The sequence below is a fragment of the Podarcis filfolensis genome (genome assembly GCF_964270895.1).
Source record: "Podarcis filfolensis genome assembly, chromosome: 15".
NCBI classification, from domain to species: domain Eukaryota; kingdom Metazoa; phylum Chordata; class Lepidosauria; order Squamata; family Lacertidae; genus Podarcis; species Podarcis filfolensis.
Window position 1 is genome coordinate 34,043,953 of NC_139618.1, and position 21,196 is coordinate 34,065,148.

General features: G+C 44.1%; 1 protein-coding gene and 1 long non-coding RNA gene across 2 annotated transcripts in view; one reads left to right on the forward strand and one right to left on the reverse strand.

Annotated features, from left to right (window-relative positions):
* The window catches only part of LOC310750800, a 32,749-nt gene that overhangs the window by 2,846 nt on the left and 8,707 nt on the right, over positions 1-21,196 (forward strand). The window contains exon 2 of the long non-coding RNA XR_014542287.1: positions 1,221-1,326. This is a non-coding gene — a long non-coding RNA (uncharacterized lncRNA). The remainder of the gene's footprint in view (positions 1-1,220; positions 1,327-21,196) is intronic.
* Positions 13,330-21,196, reverse strand: part of TCF7L1 (transcription factor 7 like 1) — a 66,813-nt gene continuing 58,946 nt past the window's right edge. The window contains exons 7-12 of the mRNA XM_083588709.1: positions 20,512-20,595; positions 19,402-19,545; positions 17,908-18,067; positions 16,735-16,842; positions 15,723-15,783; positions 13,330-14,442 (exon numbers count right to left, since the gene is read on the reverse strand). Coding sequence (XP_083444835.1) covers positions 14,003-14,442; positions 15,723-15,783; positions 16,735-16,842; positions 17,908-18,067; positions 19,402-19,545; positions 20,512-20,595 — 997 coding nt within the window. The 3' untranslated portion in view covers positions 13,330-14,002. The remainder of the gene's footprint in view (positions 14,443-15,722; positions 15,784-16,734; positions 16,843-17,907; positions 18,068-19,401; positions 19,546-20,511; positions 20,596-21,196) is intronic.

A 21,196-nucleotide genomic window follows, 5' to 3' on the forward strand; every position in this document is an offset into this window, starting at 1 on the left:
CTAGAGAGCAGAGTTGGACCGTAATGAAGGAAATGGCTCAAACGCAACCTAGAAAACGGTTGAGATGTTTAATATAGGCCATAACCTAGTAACAGGTAGGGTCACCTCAGTGGCGTAGCGTGGGGGTGCAGGGGGGCGGGCCGCACCGGGCTCAACATCTGGGGTTAGGGCAAATCCATGGGTTAGGGGGCGCAAATCCACGGGTTAGGGGGCGCAAATTACTTGCCTTGCCCCGGGTGCTGACAACCCACGCTACACCACTGGGTCACCTTCACCTGTGGAATCACAGAGATATTCTATTAAATTGGAAAAGTTTTATTTTCTGAGTGAAAGGGGGAGAAAAAAAGAAGCTGTCACCATGACTGGGGTACGTAGCTTTTCTTGCTGCCGCAGAACATTTGTAACAGGAATGCAGAACCATTTTTTTTCCATTGAGGGCCCAGTTTCCTTGCGGGTAATATGTTGGCAAGATGTACACCATTGGAGCTCATGGCCAAAGTCAGCAGCTGGCAGAGCCAAAAGTTAGCATGCTGCCTTTCCTTTCTCTTTCTGCCACCCCCACCTCACTCATACATGATACACACATGAAATTAGGCTGAATGTTACTCCTTTGGATTGCGGGTTGCCCTCGCTTGATTTAAAGGCACTGGCCAGAATTGGAGCCTTGGCATTTTTAATCTTTAGAAATGAATGTCTGGAGCTCTTCCCATACTTTGGAGGACATACCCACATGAGTTGGGGAGAGGGGGAAAGGGAGGGAGGGAGGGAGGGAGAGAATCACCACCGCATCTTATTTGAGCCACAGGAGACTGCTAGGATTTCACTCATGACTTTGTGGTTTTGTGAAATGTCACGGTCTCTGCTAAGTCTCTGAACAGCCAAGGATTTTTAAGCCTGCTATGCGAATCCTGATTTCCCCCAAACCGAAACCTTTGCCAAGATTTTTCTGCACAGAGCAGCAGCCTGGATGGGACAGCTCCAAGAGCCCTACAAATGATACCTAAATGGCCTTGTCTTTGGTTTCGCCACACTTTTTAAATGGGTTTGCCGCAACCGGTTACCCAAAATATTCATTTCCGTGAACGTGGTTATGGGCTATGGGAACACTCCTTTCGAAGCCAGCTTTTCCTTTACGATCAGCACGTTTCTTTTGTGTATGCAAGGGAGACCGTTTTTTCATCTGGAAATAAAATGTAGAGAATTAGCATTATATTTTGCAGCTGTGCCTAATGAACTCATCCAGAAAAGATGAAGAGCTTGGAATAGTTCCCTCCATGCAAACACTGCTGAATATGCTCCCACATAGAGAAAACTGAGCCAGAGCAGGTGAGTTTATACTGTAGAAAAGAAATTGGTTAGCCAGAGGAAGCTAATTTGGCGCTGCTGAGTTTCAATTTGTTCGGCTACCGTGCATGATGATGTTGTAAGCCACAATCTAGGACACTGAATGACTCACCTAGAGGTTTATGCTGAACTACCAAGAATCAGTTGTTGTTTTTCTTGGGTCCACCAGCACCAGGAAGAGAGACACATCACAAACTATTAATGCTTGAATCCTGTGCACACTTACCAGGAAGTAAGCCCCCCTGAACCCTTAACTTCTGCATAAACATAGAATTTCATTGCATGATTGTAATCCCATGCAGACTTTACCGGGAATAGGTGAACGATGAAGGAGCTGTTTCAGAGTATACATACATGTAAGCTCAGGCAGCATGACTGATATTACATTAAATGATATGAGACATTGATGCTTGTGTGGCTGAGCCATAATCTTGGCAATGTCAGTACAGTGGACGCTCTGGTTGCGAACGTGCTCCGTGCAGGATGCACGTCCGCAACCTGCAGCGTCCGCAACCCGCAGCAGCGCGTCTGCGCATGCACATGTTGCTTCTGCGCATGCGCAAAGAGCGATTTAGCGCTTCTGCGCATGCGCAACCGCCAAAACCCAGAAGTAACTCATTTCCGGGTTTCGGCAGTCCACAACCCCAAAAAACGCAACCTGAAGTCTGTAACCCGAGGTATGACTGTATAGGCAATTGTCAAGAGCCTAGGCGGAGACAGGATTAACAATCCATTATCTTATATCCTATCTTCTTAAGATCTTATCATTTATTTAAATGCTGCCTTTCAGCCAAAAGAGCCCCTCAAGGAAGCTCACAAAGAATAGAAAAACATAACCATCTAGTCCAAAACCACCCCCACCCCCCTATGCAGGAATCTCAACTAAAGCATGCATGACTGATAAACACACAAATGCAAAGGATAAAAATTCAAAAACAACGTATTTAACATTTTTAAGGTATTGAAAACCAAGTACATTCCTGTGCCTGAAAAAATGGCCAAAAAGCATTCCCCACAAAAGTGTTGAGAGAGAGCAAAAGTTAAAAAAACAACAACACCTGGGCAGCTGCTCTTTCCTAGAAGGGTCCCAGGCATCATCATCATCATGTTGTGAACTTAGGAGCAGCAACTTTTTGCAAGGTCTGCTTTGTAAATCAGTGGTCAGGGTGGGTGGGATGCCTTCAAAAAAACCCCCTGAAAATCCCTGGGGCACCCATGGCTCTAAGTAAATGTTTCAGAAATCCTCGGAATCCCCTTGCTCCTCAGCTTCTCTTCATTTGGGCATTTATACAGGAATTTATGTATCGTATCCTTAAGATTTATACAATAATTTAGCTCTGCGTATGCTAACTCTTAGCATGAATAAGATTATAACTTTTTTGTAACACTGAGAAGCCACTTAGCAGTGAGGAGGCTAGAGAAGAAATACACACCCCTATGCGCTGCTTATGTACCGTATTTTTGCGTCTATAAGACGCCCCCATGTATAAGACACCCCCTATATTGGGGGACTCAAAATTAAGAAAATGGGGGGAGATTGCCCCCATGTATAAGACTACCCCCTTTTTTAACATAATTTTTTAGTTAAAAAAAAAGGAAAACCTAGTCTTATACACAGAAAAGTACGGTAAATTGTTCTGAGCAGTCAGAAAAATAAACACACAAGCTCATTTTTATCTCTGCTAGCACCGCAATGCTCACACAAATGCTACAGCGAAGTTGCCTTCCCAGGAAACAATTTAAGGTCTAACCAACACAAAAACCAGGCTGTGCACTCACGACATCTTTAAAACAGCATCTTTGAAAGCACCTTCTTTCCCTAGAAGAGTTATGGGCACTGTAGGTTAGCACCCACAGAATTATGATTCTTAACTAACTATAGTGCCCAGCATTCTTTGAGGGAAAGAAGCTGCTTTGAAGGTGTTTTAAAATCAGAGTGTGTAGAGAGACAGAGATTTAGTTGCCGACAACTTTCTTTTTCTCTCTCTAGGCCATCATAAAATAAAGACTAACAATGCAACAGCAGGCACAATCTGTTTCCCAGCAGGAACGATAGGTCTTAACACATGTGGAACTCTGTGGCAGTTAGCTTCCAAACTGTATGTAGCATTACCCCACAATATTCTGTCCACACCAGTGGGCATGGCATAGATGCTGTGGGTGGGCGCTGGAGCAGTACAATCCCAAAGTGCTATTTTATTTTATTTTTTAAAAAGATATAAATACTTGCCAGTCACCAACATTTTAGAAACATGGTTAATGGTAGCAACCAGAAATGGTTAAAAAACTAATTTGTAAAAAAAGAGAAAAAGTTATGGAATGATGTTATAGTGCTAGACTCAATTTCACTAGGAATATGAAAATATATACACACACACATACACACCCTTGTGCAAATTAATTGAAACAAACAATGAATTTAGTACAGTAGTTTATTCTACAAAACTCACATATGCATGTACAAAACTCACATATACGTAAAGGATATGACCTCCGCTATTTTTAAGCAGCAAGCTGACCCTTTGGTGCTTCTGCCAGGGGTGGAAGGGTTTGCAGAATGTTGGCGGCTGCTGTGTGTGTGTGTGTGTGTGTGTGTGTGTACGTGAACATATATGTTTCTGCAGACTGGAAAAAAGAACAGGATCTCAATAATTGGATGATGGCCTTGAGTGTCCCAGGGGAGGAAAAGAAGTCAAGGAAGCATGGCAATTTGACACCTGCCCAACAAATATGAATGCTTTAGTGGATGGATTCACATCAGAGCTTTTTGGGAGCCGGAACTCACTGACACCCAGTTCTAGCACCTCTCAGGTGGGCGCCATTGCCATCACAAGAGAACAAGGGAGGCATTTGTGGCGAGTTCCAGCACCTCTTTTTCTAGAAAAATAGCACTGATTCACATGACCCCCCCCCCATGTTTAACTAGCATGTGCTGAACCAACTCTCATAACTAATTTCGGCACCAAACTGCAGGGCTGCATGCATTCCTTATATAGAACTGATTTGTCCTGGCTTCCTCTTGCTTTTCTCCATAACTACACTGAATACAAGGAAGCCGTCCTATATCCTCTTGCAGATTCCTCTCCTCCTGCTGCCCTGGCAGCCATGTGACTACAATTGGAAGCTCTTTAAGCTATAAATTTCTGCCCAGGGAAGCTGAATTAATTGGTTCCTCCTGCGGAACCCATTCATACAGGCATTCCAGTATCAAACTACGCTGGGAGGCCACTACGGCAGGAAGTTCATGAACTAGTTTAAATGACTTTTTTAAAGGCTAGGAGAGAGATGCAGTCCCATGTGAATGTTGCACTAGTTAAATATACCTCCATTCCTGTTAATAATAATATTAATGATAATAACAATAATACACCATCCATCTGGCTGGGTTTCCCCAGCCACTCTGGGCGGCTTACAACATCTAAAAAATTGTAAAACATTAGACATTAAAAAGTTTGGGAAATGCTGATGTAGTGCAACCGCCTGCAATTCAAGAATATGCAGCTGCCCCATACAGGGTTTGAACCTGCAACCTTGGCGTTATCATCACGGTGCTCTAACCAACCAAGCTAGATGCAAGTAACATTAAGTCATCTTAGCTAGACCTATCAAGGAGGAAAAATCTATTCTGCAGCATCATACAAGCACAGCATATTCGTTTTGTTGCCTCCAGTGGCTACCATGTCCAATCTGAGGTGTGCCCCAGTGTCCCTGCAACAGTGCAAAGAATCTTGTGGTCTACCTCTCGGATTGCATCCTCCGCCATGGTCAATTCCCCACCCCACCCCATCCTGGCAGCCAGCTTTGCCCATAGGAGTCTCCATCACAATGGATAATGAAGTCTTCACCTGGCTGGAAGCGGTTCTAAAGCACACACATATCATCCCTTTCCTTCCCTGGAGGGTTAATTTGGTCAGAAGAGAAGATCAAAAGGAGAAACAATTAGCAAATTGAAAGAGTTTAATGATGCTAATTAAAATGTATTAAGCGTCGCCTCTGCCTCTGCACCAGCTGCTTGGGCAGGCCAGCGGAGGCTGGGGGGAGGCTTCAGCCTCACCCCAACGTGCAGAACGAGGAAGGAGGACATCTGGCATTCCTCCCCCATGGTCTGTCACAAAAGGTGGGTTCAAGGAAGCCCTCGTTTCGTCTTGTGCCGTTCGATGGTTTTGCATCCAAGTCCCTAATTAGTTCTCTCTCTGCAGGGTCCCCCTGGGACCTCATTAAGCACCTCAGTTAGTGGAGGGGGGGGGGAGAGAGAAAGAGTTTGATTTGAAGAGAGACTTAGGAGGTGGGTGGGCGCATCTCCGGCACTGACCACAATTAGTTATGCAAGCAAAAGTGGCAGAAGCAAACCTCTGTTCCAAAAGAAAGATGCACAAAGCTAGGAGCACGAACCACAGATGCTACCCACACTCAAGAGGGCCGATAACAAGCTCTTGAAAAAGTGCTTCACCTACCCTCAGCTGCTTAATGAGATGTCCAGTAGATCCCCAAAGAGGTACAATAATAGTTTTAGGACCTGCCTACACAAGCTCATTATGGCAGGGGAAAGGGGGGTAGGGAGGGAAACAAAACAACTCCCCCCCCCCGCAAACAAAGGCTTGGAGAGGGTGGAAGAGAAGAGCAATAAACTGCCACGCAGGCCTGTGTGCCTTTTGACAGCCCAGACGAAGACTATTAAACTCCCAAGGGAAGTCCATTGGGTTTCTAGGAGAGGGAAGTAACTTGAGAACTACCTCTTCTGTTATGTCTGCACAGCTGCTGGAGGTAAGCTAGAGATTTACCATTTCAGTTTCTTGTTATTCCCCACCCCCCAGCTCCAGCAGACTGTTCCTCCAAATTGCTGTGCTGCCTAATGCTCCAGCCCTTGCCTCTGCTCTTGCCAGCACTGATGCCGCTTGGGGCTACCAGAGACAGGCAAACCACAAAGATACCAACAAGAAGCAGACAGGCACTGGCGGTACCAACAGCAGGATGCAGACATTACCTGCCATAACCCGCATAACTGACCAGTGCTTTTAGAGGATTATTTCGGGGGGGGGTGTCGGATAGAGAGCAGGAAGAGCAAATAGTTATGCCCACATTTCACAGGTGAAAATAGGGACAATCTTGTACTCTCCCAATTGTCAAACAAAGGTCACATTCACAGCATACATTGAAAGCACTGTGATGTCACTTTAAACAGTCTTGGCTCTCCCCCCCCCCCAACAATTCTGGGAGCTGTAGTTTGTTAAGGGTGTTGATCGTTGATCTCTATTCCCCTCCCAGAGCTACAATTCCCAGAGCGGTTTAACAATCAAGCCCTCTTCATAGGGAATTCTGGAAAGCCATGCCCTGGTTTTGAGGGAGCCCTTAAACCAGTTTCCTGGTTCATGGGAAACAGTGGCTTAAGAAACTAACAGGGTCGTTCCTGGGCTGACTTAACCATGACATTTCAGACCAGGATGGTTACAACTGAACTGAGCCAATGGGATGCATCTAAAGAAGAGTTTTCAGAAAGGACGCAGCCCCAGAAATGTGCTGCAAACGCCTGAAGAAGAATTTTCACAAGCATATACCGGTACTCAATGTTGTAATGGTATTTCTTACACATCCACTTGTGCAAGCATTTGACAGGCAAGAATCTGTACTATCAAAGGCACATCCTAGAATGTAGTTTCACTTCTTCTTCAAGCAATTCTTATGTAGTGCAAGGTGTACAAACAGCCCTTCCACAACCAGGAAGCACCTTCTGTATGCAGAGGGGTACACTCTTTTTCTTTTTATCCACCCCATCCCCTGCATGAACAAGTTCACAAACACTGGGTTGGTAGTTCACACTTCTCAAATGCTATAAATAGCACAATCAGGTTCCCTGTTGGGAGGACTAATGTTGTTAATCTGCTCTTGATGTTTTAGCATGCCTAAGAGAATAGCAAACTTCTGGGAGCTTTAGGCAGCAATCCTGTGCACTTTTACTAATGAGTAGATCCCACTGAAGTCAATGGGACATGCTTATGAATTCCCGTGCACACAGGACTGTGCTGTTAGAGAGCCAACAAGACACAACCTATGATGCCAAGAGACAACGATGCCTATGGTAAACATATTCAAAGAGCCAGCCTAAATTTCAGGGCCAGTTTCACAAACGTTACAAGTCTAAAACAATTGTGTGCTGTCTTTTTCCCCATCAATGCCATTAAATGCTGAAGAAGAGCCATAGGTCTGTAGAGAAAGTCCCAGGCTCAATCCCCATCAGTCCCTTACCTGAAAACCTGGAGAGCTGATGGCAGTCAAGTGTAGACGATACAAAGCTAGATGTCCCAATGGTCTGACTCAATATAAGGCAGATTCCTAAGTGGATCACCAGGAAGCGTATCCTACAGCTTCATCCGGGATGCCTCTTCAATGCCACATAACCTGCCTAATTTGCTTTCATGGAGATATCACACACAGACAGTTCCTAGTGCACATACAGACACATCCTGAGGTTCTGCACCAGCTTTCACCAATCAGGTGCCCTCCTGATGACTTGGACTACAACTCCAAACAGCCCAAGCCAACCCTGGCTGGGACTAATGGGAGTCGTAGTCCGAAACATCTGACGAAGGCTGTTCTACACACAAGCAGAATGCAGGAATACTAAAAGCAATAGGTGTCAGATAAATAATACCAGCTAATGAGAACAATCATTCCAAAAGCAAGAACACAGGACTGTTATCATCAAAACACACAAATGGTATGAGCTTTAGAAAACCCTTGTTGGAGATTAGCAGACGCTTCTTGGAGGAGGCTTTGCAAGAGAACATTTTATGTGCGGCTGCTACAGCTGCTACTAGTTTTCTGGGGCCCGCAGGCCTCTCTCTCTCTTGGTTGCTGCTGTTGAGACAGGCTCCTTACTGTGTGTTGGATCTGGCTAGTAATTCACTTCCTGAGCTGTGACATCAGAGCTCTGGCTGGTTTTTTTCGTCCTCTATGAAAACAATGAAGTGTTGTGTTTCCTCGCAACTCACCTGAGAATTGAATTCTATTCAGTTCAGAAACATAGGGAAAGTGCCTGAAGGACTACTCTCATAGGGGCAGTGCCCAAGCTGCAAAGCCAGTCATGAATGAAATCTTGTTATTCAGCAACAACTGGGATGTCAGAAGCTGCAGAGAAATAGCAAAGGATCTAGGTAGATCTTAATTTGTCTTCATTTGGGGGGTGGGACAGGACGCTCCCTGCTTGGGATGGGGTATGACAAAAGTCTCCAGAACTTGTCACCAAATGGTAACCAGTTAGGTTGCAGTTAAACTCTACGGATGCTCTTTCCAATGAGACCTGTGGACAGCATCATCAGGAAAAAGCCAGGATTCATAGAATTAACATGATGAGAAAAGTGCAGTACTGCTAAGATTTGAGATGCTGGTTCTGAGCTTTTGAAAAATAACCAGCCTGCCAGTATTCATCTCTTAGGTTTCCAGCTTACTAAATAGTAAGACAGACTTGTTTGGGCTGCCTGGTTGAAAAAAATGGCAACCATACTATGCCACTGTGGTGATCAGCTTAAAGGCAAGGGAGTGCCTAGAACAGCTTCCCCCAATCTGCTGTCCTCCAGATATTTTGGAGTGACAAACACGAGCCTGACTATCTTCTTAAATTAACTGGGGCAATTAAAAGATGTTTTATTACTGATGCACTGGATGGAAATCTGATACGTGGACACGCACCCAAAGACATTTGTACCTGGTAGACTGGAAATTTGTTTTCTTCCACTTCCTCTTCTGAAGGAAGAATACCAGTCCAAAGGTGGAGCATCAGGCTGCTCTAAGTGCGAGGAGCAAAGAGAGGAAGAATGCCAGGACTCTGTGGGCCAAGCAGCTTTTCTGAGGGTGTGAGACTAGAGAAACTTAACAACTAAGTGACTTCATGCTATGCTTCCTACTCCAGCCGCTCCGGAAGCAGACAATGTGCTCCTTAGCACAAAGCAGGGCTGTGGGGCTATTTTGCCCGTTGCACCCCTTTAGCTGGTGGAGAATCCAGACCCAAGAGAGCAGAGGGGCTGTGCAAAAATCATCCAAACAGATGTTCTTTTCCGTATGGGAAAATGCAGTGTAAAACAAAGAAATATTCTCCTGCTGAAGCCCAACATCTGTTTGAAGCTGTCTGGCCCTGGGTCAGACTTTAATTATTCTGACAGGTCGCTTCATGCCCTTAATTTTCCATGAAATCTGATTCAAGAGGCTGCTTGTCTGCAGGCAGCTCTTGGGGTTCTCAGAGCGAGGTTGCACATGACCCAGGTGCTCCTTGCCAAACAGCCAATGTTTTCTTGAGACAAGACTTCTTCTTTTCTTTTCTTTATAAAAATCAACTTGTGCTTCTCAGAAAAAAAGGCCATTGTTGAACGGTTAACAACACGGAACCCTTGAATCCTGTTTTCTGTGGAAAAATAAAAATGATGGAGACACACACACAGTTTCAGTAGCGCTTGCTGGATGATCTTCCTGCCAAGGTTTTGATTCCTTCTTAAAGCTGCATCCTGAGACACTGTAGAAAATTCAGATAATTTGTTCCTTTGCCTCTGGACCTGGCTTGTTTCTTCTTCTTTTACTGAAGATCAAGTTACTGATATACGAAGTTATTCTGCTTCCTTCTCTCTCTATTTCAGCTCTTTCTTCTATCAGGTACTTTTCTGAGGCAATAAATCGCAAGCCCTGACATGCAAGTGTGCTCTCTGCTTTCTCCCCCTGGTGTAACTGAACTGGCAATGAGCACTCATCTTTTTCAACCTCAAAATCCTGGCTTGGGTAAGTCTCATCTTGCTCTAGGAGCATGAAGAGCTTTCAGGAGTGGCTTTCTTTTGGCACAGAATGAGTTTCAAAGTCTCGCAGCCATAAGCTTGCACACCGAAATTCTTGGCAGAAGCCACTGAAATGCAATTTGGAAAAATATCCTTATAAAAGAAGTAGGTATAGTATCATATTTGCCCATTTGCAGCCCTTCCAAAGTGCCAGGCTAATAAAGTATTTCATTAAAAGTGGTAAGGCCAATTCACCCGACATGGCCAAGAATGCAATCCTGCAAAATCTTGTAACATTAAAGAAGTGGAACCATACCTGAAAAACATGGGAGGGACTCATGCCATGGCCAATCAGGTCTCATGTGTGTCCAGCATGTGCCCTCTATCTAGGTAACAGGTATCTACTGGGACACACATAGTAGACAAGTAGGAAACTGGCTGTTGTGAAAAGTGAGGCTCACTTTCAGAGGGTTAAAACCGCCATGAGGACTGCAAATCTCCCACGCACAACAGGCAAACTTGAGCAAAATGACCACAAGGTTACTCCCTTCCCCGCAAAACCTGTACTCACTTTTAGCCAGGAATACCTGTAGAAGAGGTGATACTTTACTACCGGGTGTCACAATCGTAGATTTTCACCTTGCTACAGCCTTCAAAAACATTGCACATTTTCTAAATGGAAAGCGCTTTCTAGTACAGCTTTCTAGTACTATGTCAGCAGATTCCCCATGCATAACAAGCACACATATTTTGCTACATACAAATACAGCAAGGAGCTATGTGTTACCTGATGGTCCAAGAGTGGATCGTTACTGGAGAGACAGATTGAGGGTAGCGGAATGCAGCAAGTACTGAGTATGAAGAGTGGGTAAGCTGTTAACACTGAAGAGCTGGCAAGGAGTCTTGAACGTTCTGATAGCAGTTTGCTTTCATGCTTAAAGGAGCCAAAACAGAGTCTATGAGGTAGATTTCCTCTGGGCAAACGCTCTCTGTAGAAGCACTGTCACCTGGCCAACTGCACTGGTGATGCCCAGGTGTAAATGGATAGCTGGCTAATAGCTTTGCCTTCTGATGGCAGAACAAGGCACTGGAGTCTGCTTATCAGACTCCCTATTTCAAGACCCTATCCATTCTTAAGGAAATCAGCCCTGAGTGCTCCCTGGAAGGACAGATCCTGAAGCTGAGACTCCAATACTTTGGCCACCTCATGAGAAGAGAAGACTCCCTGGAAAAGACCCTGATGTTGGGAAAGATGGAGGGCACAAGGAGAAGGGGATGACAGAGGACGAGATGGGTGGACAGTGTTCTCGAAGCTACCAGCATGAGTTTGACCAAACTGCGGGAGGCAGTGGAGTACAGGAGTGCCTGGTGTGCTCTGGTCCATGCGGTCACGAAGAGTCGGACACGACTAAACGACTAAACAACAACAAAGGTGTCACAGACTAAGACCAATTACAATTTTCCCATGTACAATAACTCTGCAAAAGACACATGTGCAGTCACCCCATGTTGCAATCTACATACATTTTCCACATGCTGTTTCTAAACGGAAGCGCTTTCTGCACAAGCAAGTCACAGCATATGAAATACTCCTGGTTTGCAATTCTTCATGGCCCAGCCTGCAATTAAAATGCTGTGCAGACTGAATCCAAATCTTAAGTTTCATTTCTCAAGCATTCTAGCCTTCTTTTAGCCCTCCAGTTAAGCAGCTGCGGACCAGATGAGTATTGGGATGGAAGGCCACTGGGAACCTCGCAGAAAGCACTTCTTGACATTGCTGAAAGGAGAAAGAGTGAGCTACACTGAACTAACCCAGCCTAGCTTTTAAAGCCAACCAACTATTATATGCTAGTCAATCAATTATATTCATCTTTGGTACCGAGCTGCATGACTTTTTGATTCAAAGAATTCAAGTAATAATTTTTGTCCAGTTGTGAGACTACAGCACTGTAGTTGCGGGACTACATTGTTAAGATCAGAGATAAGCCTTTGCAGACTTCCATGGATCGAACTTTGAATGGTAAGTAATGGATAGGTGCTTGTCAAAAGGGCCTGCAGAAACTGGGCCAGTTCCAAGCTAGATGCAATTACCCACACTTTCTGTAGTCAACTGAGATAAATTTTAGGCTCTGGGGTGTGCAAGTGTCATTTTACTAAGGGGCACTTACATGCAATATATTACTCACTTGATCGTACTATTAGGGTTGGAGAAGAGTGGGAATTCAAATTGAAGTCATTTTTTCTTTCTTTAAAGAGAACAGTTTTACATTACATAAACTGAGTAACCATATTTAGTGATTAATAAAATAGAAGAGTATTCACAATCTAGAATAAAGCACATCTACCAATACCCAATGAAACAGCTTATGTGTGCATGAGGGAAATCCTCTTTTTTGTGCTTAATACTCAAGTCTGTATGATGAAAGATGTTGTCTAAAGAATGTTAAGGGGTAACTAATCTGTGTGGCATAATGCAAGTTAAAGCAAAACAGGGTGAAATGAGAAATTCCCTAATGTGGCACATATTATTTAAGGCTTAGTTATAGTTCATATATGGTAAACTATTATGACTTTGCAGTAGAAGGCTGCCTTGCCAGGTAGACAGTTACTGGAGCCTCATTATCTTTCAAGTGCTTGGTGACCGCTCAGGCTCATTATCTTCCTATTTACATAAATAAAATGTAAACTAATGCAAATACCTATTAGTGCTGTTCATACTGGTTCAAACCTGGCTGTAGCTGTTTTTTTTTATGGCTCATTAGTGATTCCTAAAAAAAAAAAAACTGCAGGAATACCAGGAGGCAATATCTATTCAGTGACCCTTGAGAAGGGTAAGCCTAACCTTTCCAAAACATGCCTGGGTACTGCACCTATTCTCTACTAATTCTTTCTCCTTTCATGTAGCCTTTGAAAGAGAGATTTACAGTGGTGCCCAAAGCAAACAGGGAGAAGGATGTAACCTAGTTGTGGTTCTTGAGAATGAGGGGGAAGGGGTTCATCACTTCTGGAAAGGGATATGACAAATACCCATTATCTCTCTACGACATGCAGATGCTGAAGAGAAAACTGTTGTGGAATATTAGAAGAGGAAGAGCAAATAAGAAGGAAAAAGGCCAGTGGTCCACAGGATAAAAATAATCAAGGCTACACCTAGAATGCAAATGGAGTACAGGATGGACACTCTTCCAAGTTCATGTCACTCTCTCATTGAACACTCGCACACAGCAAATTAAGATGCAGATTTATTTTCCTTCGTTAAAATAACAGGCGATTCCCCAAAGCCTTTTCCCCTACTTCCTGCTACACAAAATAATTCTGTAAGGAAACAGGGTGGATTGTCCTGCCATTTTCATGGATCACTCCAGAAAAATATAGGGGCCTCCCCAAGGCTGGGCAGATCTCAACATGACAGCGAGGCACTGTATTTATCTGGTATTGTGTCTTCTAGTAAATGTTGGAAGTCTTTTATAGAAATGATGGCACTGCAGGATGGCTGGAGCAAGTAGGTAAAATCAACACTTCGCCTGGCCAAGGGAACGGGGAATAGTAAAAGCAATATAACAAAACATGCAAACACCGTTGAGAGATGATCCATCTGTACAAGTCCATGTGCCCAGGGGGCTCTGACAGGAACATAAGGCTTGGCTTTCTTTCTTTTTCATCCTGTTCAGGGTTTCATTTTAAAAAAAAATTGTGGGTTTTTTTTGTTTCTGTTTTTTATAAAAATAAAAAAATGGTCTTTAGATAGACTACTGAAAACAACTCTGAGAGTAGAGCACTTTCTTCCTCAAGAGTCACCTTCTGGAAGAGTTCAGAAAGGGTCAAATATTGACCAATAATGGCTTGTCTGCTTTGTAATCTCAATTGTGGCTTCAGCAGGGAGGCGGGATGGAAATTCTTCCTCATTCAGCCGGTTTGGTTACCAACGAGAGCGGCTGGGCCTGCAACATAGCCAAGGCAGCTTGAGGAGATGGAATGGCTGCAAAGGAAGGAGGCGATGTCAGGAGGGCGGTGTGGGGCATGGAGGCAAATGGAAGGGGCCTCGAGAGGAGTGACGATTGGCTTGTCAGGCTAGAGGAGGAAGAGGAGGAGGCAGCCTTGCTTGACAGGAAAGAAGCAGAGTGCAGAGACAGCTGGGCTCTGGCTTCAGGCTTGGTAGTCAGGGAGAGAGGCTGAGCCTGTTCAGAATGGGTGGCAGCAGGAGCTGCAGGTGATGCCAAGGCTGTGGAGGGAGTGGCTGGAGAATCCAACATGCTGCCATGAGAGGAAGCAGGGCTGTCACAGGATTTGTCAGCTGGCAGGTATGGCACACAAGGCTTCTTGCTCTTTGACACCACAGAATCTGTTAGTGACAAAAAAGAAAGTTATTTATCGGTTAATTTCTATCCTACTCGCCCAGTGACTTGCTCATGGCTGCCCCATGAGTGACATATGGCTGTTCAATTCCAAATGCATTACTGTGTTGACAATGCTAGATTAAGCGGCAGATAAATGCCACTTCTATGGCCAGGTAGTAAAAGTAGCCAAATGGTTAGATGAGGGAAAGTTCCTTTGCTACAAAAGCCTATTTCGCCTGTATTTGAAAGAAGGTATACCCAGGCAGTGTTGCAAACCGGTGTAGGGACTGGCTTGCATCAGAGCAGTCTTTCCACAACACCAGAAATATTATTCTCTGGAAGACTCTCTAGAAGGCCACTCTGAAAGCCCCTTGAATTCAACTTCAAGGATGCTAGACAGTTTTGGGGATTTTGTGAGTTTCCTTAGCTTTATCTCATAGAATTGTAGAGTTGGAAGCGATCCGTCAGGGTCATCAAGTCCAACCCCCTGCAATGAAGTAATCTCAGCTAAAGCATCCATGACAGATGGCCATCCATCCTCTGTTTAAATATCTCCAAGGAAGGAGAATCCACCACTTTCCCAGGGAGTCCATTCCACTGTTGAATAGCTCCTAAAGTCAGAGAGTTCTTCCCAATGTTTAGTCGGAAGCTCCTTTCTTGTAACTTATTGATTTGGGCTCTACCTTCTGGAGCAGGAGAAAGCAAGCTTGCACCACAAGTTTTTGCTCTCACAAAAGCTAAAACTGGTCTACAATTTAAAATGTACAGATCCTGGAAGTTCTTGCACGAACTCTAAAAGGTTTGGAATTACCGGCTTCTGCACCACATTCAAATCTGGTTTCTTTGGATTCTCAGTTATTTGGAAGTGGCAGCCCTTACTGATAAAATGAGAGCAACTGTTCAAAAGTTCAAATGTAGCCATTTGATATTAAGTGCATATCTTGTTCATTATTCAAGGGGGGGGGGACTTGATCAGTGGCTAACTCTTTTCTCCTCTCCACCTGCCTCCTCCATCTGCTTCTCTAATAATCCTAGTTGGCATTTTGCTATCCCTGTGTGTAGAAGGAAGCTATATAATGCTTGTTCTTAAGTGTTTGTCCTAGGATGGGAGTAATTTACACTTCACTTTCTATTTTAGAAGGATTGGAGAGGGGACTGACAAGAAGCAGCAAATATTAGGAATTCCAGACTCTCAGTTTCCCTTCACAGTGAGGGAAAAATTAGAACTGTCATGCCCATTACGGACTGGGGCCAGACTACAGAAGGGCAAGACATTGGTACTTACTCCCTGTTTCTTGGATTTGTTGCTGAGGTTGTTTCTCTCTTTTTCTCTTCTTTTTCTTACCCTGAAAGGGATAAATTTACAAAAAGTTGTGAAAGGAAAGGAAAGGAAGTCAAGAATATAAGACTACTACCGAGTTTCTCTGAGTTGTAAACTTGAATGAAAAAAACAACAACTGTGAAGTATAGGTAAAGGAAGACAGCAGAGAGAAATACTAGGCCATTAAGAAGGTTTACATACTATCATAACTATGTTTATTTTGGTTATAATTATGCTTGGAAATCCAACTGTTTTTTGCTTAAATAGGAAGAAGACTGCTATGACAAAGAACCGCCATCCAACTCGCAGCATGCATCTTGAAGAAAATGTCTCTTCACAAGGACAATTTCTTCAAGATGCATGCTGCCAGTTGGATGGTGGTTCTTTGTCATAGCAGTCTTCAGTGTGGAGTTCCAAGGAAGCATTAAACAAATGCTTAGAAAGCAGTTAGCTTAATCCCTCTACAAAAACCCTTGGAAACGTATGTGCAAGTGTTCAGTAAACACTTAGAGGTCAGGTGATGGCTACCAGCAAGGTTTTGTTTCCAGCTGGAACTCACTGGAACTCAGTTCCAGCCATTATAAGAGGACAAGGGAGTCGTTCATGGTGAGTTCCGCCACCTCTTTTTCTAGAAAAATAGCACTGGCTACAAGGGTTATCTTCCCCCTCTGCAACTACTCCATCCCGTAATTGGCCACCTAATCCCATACTTCATTTCCTTATTTTAACATTGTCATCATTCCTCTGCTTTCTCCTTGTTCCACTTCTCTCTCCCCATTTTTCAAAATCTCTCAAATAACAGCAGCAGCAACAACAACAGTGACAAAATCCATGAAATGCAACTTAACAACAACAACGACAAAATCCATGAAATGCAGCTTAATTTGTATGATCACAAAGGGATAGACGTAGATTTCCTGGAGCCAATTATTTATTTTATGTAACAGATTACATACATCCCTGATTATAAACTTACATAGTTATCTCGTGCAGACCAAGTTGGGTAGAGTTGAGAATGAAGTTGTCGCTCCTTCCGGGCTAGCTCATAGTACTTGGCTTGCTCCTCGCGGGACAGCGAATGCCACTAAAGTATGAGGTTAGCAGAAAAGATACTGTAGAAAGTTATCTAATGAAATTTGGGGTGCCACCTCCCCTCTGTAAAAACATGACTGAAAACTTTCCTTTCCTTTCTACATAGCTACACAGTTTGAAACAATATGCTATGTTTGGCTCAAGGCCTACATATGCGCAACCATCTTTAACTAGAAGCTTGTAGCCAAAATATATATATACGAAAGCCATCCCCCGCCCTGCTTTTTTGTTCCCTTTCCCATCAGGATCATCAGATCACAACAGTGCAGCAACAACTGCTAGAATGACTGCTCTGTGCAACTCTTAAAGGTACAGGAGCCCTTCAGAAGATATATGGAACACAGTGCCCAGCCTTCCTAGTTTGTCCACATATTTCCTGCTGACAATGCAAACCTCATGCCTCTAGGGCCTCTGTGAAATATTGCTTCAGTCATATATTCTCTTTGATCTCTCTTTTCTTCGATGCAGTCTCTGTAACAGGTCCCTACTTTGCAGAATCCTGCCTGCATTGTCCCATCTTACAACGTTTTCCACAGCACCCCTATCCCTCCACCCATAGCCTACAGGACCTCTAGACTTTCCATACTGCAAAGTTTCTCCAGAGCTTCCATTTGCCCCAGTTCCAAGCATCCTCTGCCATTTTCTTCAGGTTTCTCCCCGCCCCACACACACCTAGTTTTCCTTCGGGTTCTCTCTTTGGTCCACTGCCTCCTCCACACCCTTCCTTCAGTCATCTTGCAATGGATTCCCTGCCCCTGGGGACTCTGTCCTGGCCTGTTCCACAAAACCTCTAAGGCTTATATGCAACGTCTTCATCTCGGCCAAACTGACAAAAATCTGCCTTTCCCCACAAGAAGCTGGACTTCAAACATTCTAACAGCTTGGTTCCCTGAACAGTTCCTGGACATCCTAAACCATTACAGGAGCTCAGCAAATCGGTACGTGAGAATCCATTGTCACAAGAACAATAGAATATGGATGAAACTACAAGCCAACTCTGCGCATGCAGCCCAGTAGCCTAGCTGTCGAGTGAAGAAGTCAATAATTTGTTTTGTACCCTTCTTCCTAGAATCTGGTTGATAGCTGCACTCTCTTTCAGTGTACACTCTGCCACCACCTTGGCCCGCATCTCCTTCATGTACAACATGAATGCATTCAATGGTTTTTTTATATGGGGTTTCTTCTCCTCCTCCTTCTTCACAATAACAGGTGTTTTTCTGCAATAATAATATCTTTCATTACTGTCCCATAGTCCCAGTCATAACCCACAGGCTCTCTCCTACCAACCATGTGCAGGCAACAAAGAATAAGATGTTCGGAGTGAAGAATGCTCTTTCTAGCAGGCAAAGTACAGTGGTACCTCTGGTTGCAAACGGGATCCGTTCCGGAGCCCCATTCACAACATGAGCAGAACGCAAACCGCGTCTGCACGTTGCGATTTGCTGCTTCTGTGCATGACATCATTTTGAGCGTCTGCGCATGCGCAAGCAGCAAAATCTGGAAGTAACCCTTTCCGGTACTTCCGGGTCACAGTGGGATGCAACCTGAAAAGATGTAACCTGAACCGAACATAACAAGAGGTATGACTGTACCTCTACTAAAAACCAGTCAGTTGGTTAGATCACATGCATATTGTAATGCTCTTTCAATTTATTCCATGTCTGTGAATTAAGAGAGCATGTTAGCAATGGAAATGGCATCCTTGCAGCAAGTCGCCTATCCCTCAAGTGTAACATTTAGGAGCTCTAGCAGTGTGAAGTATAGCAGTCGTGGTTTGAGAACTCTTGCTCTTGAATGCAAAAGAAAAATACATGCTGCATAATGGCTGTAATCATATGTAAGAGTTAATAAGTGTTACAGCTGGAGTTGGGCAGAGAGGTTGTGCATGTGGGCAGAACTTGTCGCAAGGATGCAGTTCTTTTGCAATACCTCCATGGGAAGAGTAACTTGTGCTCCAGTTCATGCACACTGCTTCTTGCAACATATGTAGACCAAAACCCCTGTGCTATCCCTGTGATATAAACTAAATGAACCAGCAGGCTGGATGAACAAAAATCTCTTCACCTGCTGCCAAAAATAACAGAGAGAAGGCAAGCCTCTAGGGAGGCTATTCCATGACTGGGGTGCGATCACCAAAAGGCCCTCTCTTTACAAGTCACCCACCCCACTTTGCTTGATTAGGGCCTCCAAAGAGGATATGTGTTCTGGAATGTGAATGCCTCTGCCATGTGTCAGTTGCTTCAAACATCTTGTATAGACAGATCTTTTTTGCCCCGGCTTTCCCTGACCCGTACAATTTGACCCTGTTACTACTGAATTATTATATTATTTTTTTGAGGGAAAACCCACAGTGTAGCATAAAAAATGGCAGTGGTAGCAGCCTTCCACAGCTAGACTAAGTTGTAGTGACCTTATGAGAAGGGGTGGAAATTCAAAAAAATAAGGTAGATTGAGAAATAATAATTACACTACAGTGATAGTGGCCCCTTTCCCATTATATCTCCTGACAAAATAAAGTATCCAGGCAGCAGCTAGCTAGTCTATTACTTACGAGCTTCCTTCAGGACTCAAGCTGGGTTGTGTAGGCTCTTGTTTTACAATGGGTGACACAATGGTGGGATGTGGGATTCCTGAGGGATGAAGTCCATGACCAGGAGGAGGAACCATATGAGGAGAAAACCTGCTAGACATCAAACTGGAGCACAATTGCAAGTGAGATGCTGAAAGCAAATACCTCAAAGCTTAACCATTTCAGACTCTAAACATCATCCTCGTGCTCCTATTTCCTCATGCCCTGCTTTCCAAAAATACTGAGTGTCCTAAACATTTCCTCTCTCTCTTTTTCGTGGTACCTTGCCAGGCTTCTAGAGAACAGTGAAGCTGATGACCCAAGGATTATGCAGAAGGTCAACGGCAGAGATAGGAGGCAATACTATAAACAATCAACTTATTACTGCCCCTACTGAATCACGGATAACTTTCATCAGAGCTAACACTTGAACTACGAGGGGGGAGGGAATGAATATACACCTTACATTCTATCTTTTTGCCTTTATTCTGAAACAACTCCATACATTTCTCATACTGAGTATATCTGAATACTAATTTATTTCTATTCTGTTGATCTCTGTTCATTATTAGAAATATGTGTTCATTTTCCTTTACAAGCCTCACTCACTGTTAGTCGAGACATCTATCTGTAAATGCATGCAGTACTCAGCAGGCCACAAGTACAAAATTGCCATTGAGTATAAACACAGAATCATGGGCTGAAAAGTGTTCCAGTTTCTCTATCCCCTGTGGCTTTATTTCCCATTCAGTATGCAGTCCTTTTGCTGACATGACAACCCCATGCAATCTAACAGACAGTAGCATCTACTGGAGAAAATGGATGATTTACACACACATGGAACAGTAACCATTTCTGTACGTGGGAGCTCACATGTCTGAATGCTCCTTCATGGGGGGGGGGACCCTTCATAGAGAAAACTAGATGCAACGCAAGAGGCATCTGACACACAATTTTTCTATGTGCTGAACTCTTTTTCATGAGGAAGCATGTCCCCATGTGAGCTCTTCCCTACCATCTAAAGTGGTAGGTGCCAGACATAAGTTCACCACCTCAGTGAGAATTAGGCCTCTTGCTCCTACTTGAACCCACCTGGACATTGAGGCATTCATAGCCAAGGCAGGGTATGGATGTCTGAACCCACCTGGAGGAATGGAATACACTGGCTGTCCTTGCCTAAAACAAACAAGAAAAACGAAATCAAGAGCAGGTTCTTCAGTGCAATTGCCAGCCACAGATCCAAATATATTTATAATCCAAAACTACCCAAGATTACAATTTTTTAGCACTGTCTATGAATTTAAGTATCAATCTAGAAAATGTTTGTGTGTTAAACTAAGATTAAAAAGGTAAAGGTAAAGGACCCCTGACAGTTGTCCAGTCGCAGACGACTCTGGGGTTGCGGTGCTCATCTTGCTTTACAGGCCGAGGGAGCCAGCGTTTGTCCGCAGACAGTTTTTCTGGGTCATGTGGCCAGCATGACTAAGCCGCCTCTGGAAACCAGAGCAGCACACGGAAACGCCGTTTACCTTCCCACCGGAGCGGTACCTATTAATCTACTTGTACTTTTTGGCGTGCTTTCAAACTGCTAGGTTGGCAGGAGCTGGGACCGAGCAACGGGAGCTCACCCCGTCGCGGGGATTTGAACCGCTGACCTTCTGATCAGGAAGCCCAAGAGGCCTGTCAAGATTCTACTCAGCCATGGAACCACTAAATATGCATGGAATCTCCTATCAGGCAACAGTTTTTCTTATTGAGAATCACAGCTTTCAATGTT